We start from the raw sequence: 1,726 nt of genomic DNA, 5'->3' as shown, positions 1-1,726 counted from the left end.
CGAAATGTGATTTAATCTTACATTTTGTTTATTTCGAAATTTAAATTCAGTCTTTAATAAAATATAATCAAAAGATAGTGAAGCGAAACAAAGAAAGTAATGGTGCTAAGAAGAGCATGAAAAGCTTAATCAAAGAACGAAGATTTGTAGATTGTTTACTTACCTGTTTTATATAAAGTGTTACTTAAAATACTACTCTAAATAAATAAATAAATAAAAAAACTGTTGAATATTTTGTATAGTATAGTATATTTATTAAAAAAAAATAGAAAAATAGAATCTTAGCTTATTAGAAAAATAAATTGATTATATACAGTAAATATAAAACAAAAAATACAATTTTAAATGGAATTATTTCATTTAACATGATTATATGTCAGTTGAAAACCATGCGTGCTGCAGCAATTCATCCACTGTTGGTCTCAAGTCTGGATCAACAACAAGCATTGATTTGATAAAATCAATACATTCCACCGAAATGGAACGAAATGATTCTTCGCCAAATTCCAAAATACCGTTCTCAATGTTCGTCATCGTTTTAAAATCTGTTTTGACTGTAAAAGGCGTATATCCGCTAACAAGGTAATATGTGAGAACACCGATCGACCAGACATCAGATTTTTTCGTGATCGGCTTCTGCTTCAGCACTTCTGGTGGAACATAATCCAAAGTTCCTTGTGTCGTTCTCACTTCCTTACCCGATTCCAAACACTTCGCAAGGCCGAAGTCACATAATTTTATATTATCAAAAGAATCCGGTTCCGATAACAGTATATTGTCTGATTTTATGTCCATATGGACTAGGTTTTGGCTGTGCAAAGTGCTAACACTTTGTAACACCTGNAGTCAAAAATCAGTGTAATGTGGCTACTGGTCTCAAAAACTTCATGCAACTGAACAATATTTTTCGATTGACATCTTTTCAAAACCGCTATTTCGTGGTGGATCGCCTCTAACCAATTCTCTTCCGATTTGTTCTTTTTAATGTACTTTGCTGCGTACGACAGTCCAGTCTTCTTGTGGACAATTTTTCGTACGATTCCGAAGTAACCTCTTCCCAAAGTCGTACTTTTCTTATAGAATTTATTTAGTGATACCTTACGGATTGCTTTCTTGTCGCACTCGTCCAAAGTAAGCATACCTTCTTCGTATTCCATGTTGTTGCTTCTGCTCAAAACTTTCAATTAAACTCACAAAGTAAATATATATGTAGCACTGAACTGTTGATCGTCGCAACTTGATTATTTTCAAATACAAGGATTGAAATATGTAACTGCAGTTATGAGATGTGAACTGTTTCAATGTCTGGATAGAACTGATCAGCAAAGTCAGAATTGCTCCTGTATATATTTGGATAATGCAGGAGATGTGAACTGTTTCAATGTCTGGATAGAACTGATCAGCAAAGCCAGTTGCTCCTGTATTTATTTGGAAAATGCAGGAGATTGAGAGTACCTGCAATATATGACAGTCGAAAAGTATGTAAAGACTTTTATTACGGTTCCAGGAAAATATTATTGTACATTGATTTTGTACTTTTTGTACTGAGAAAGCTCACTCATTTTCATTTATTGCCTATCATAAAACAACGGTCACTTTTACAGTCAGGTGTACCAACTATTTACTTTTTAAGCACCAACTGTGAATAGTTATATCACTTTAGTTACTGTTGTTATTGTATTTACGTTGCGGATCACGCATAGTCTAAATATAATTTGAGAACGTG

At 33.2% G+C, this 1,726-nt stretch overlaps 1 protein-coding gene across 1 annotated transcript; it reads right to left on the bottom strand.

Annotated features, from left to right (window-relative positions):
• Positions 1-369: 369 nt before the first annotated feature.
• Positions 370-1,157, bottom strand: LOC108564112 (serine/threonine-protein kinase 17A-like). The gene is made up of 2 exons (XM_017923075.1): positions 930-1,157; positions 370-840 (listed from the first exon to the last, which is right to left on the bottom strand). Exons 1-2 carry the CDS (start codon positions 1,155-1,157, stop codon positions 370-372), a joined length of 699 nt encoding a protein of 232 aa, XP_017778564.1.
• Between the last annotated feature and the right edge of the window lie 569 nt (positions 1,158-1,726).

The sequence above is a fragment of the Nicrophorus vespilloides genome, unplaced genomic scaffold (assembly GCF_001412225.1).
Source record: "Nicrophorus vespilloides isolate i.1.1-1 unplaced genomic scaffold, Nicve_v1.0, whole genome shotgun sequence".
Taxonomy (NCBI): Eukaryota; Metazoa; Arthropoda; class Insecta; order Coleoptera; family Silphidae; genus Nicrophorus; species Nicrophorus vespilloides.
Note: the sequence above shows the minus strand (reverse complement) of the source record. Positions and strands in the feature narration are given on the sequence as shown.

Coding starts and splice junctions, on each gene's coding strand:
- LOC108564112 (XM_017923075.1), bottom strand. CDS start 1,157: ATGGAATACGAAGAAGGTATGCTTACTTTGGACGAGTGCGACAAGAAA.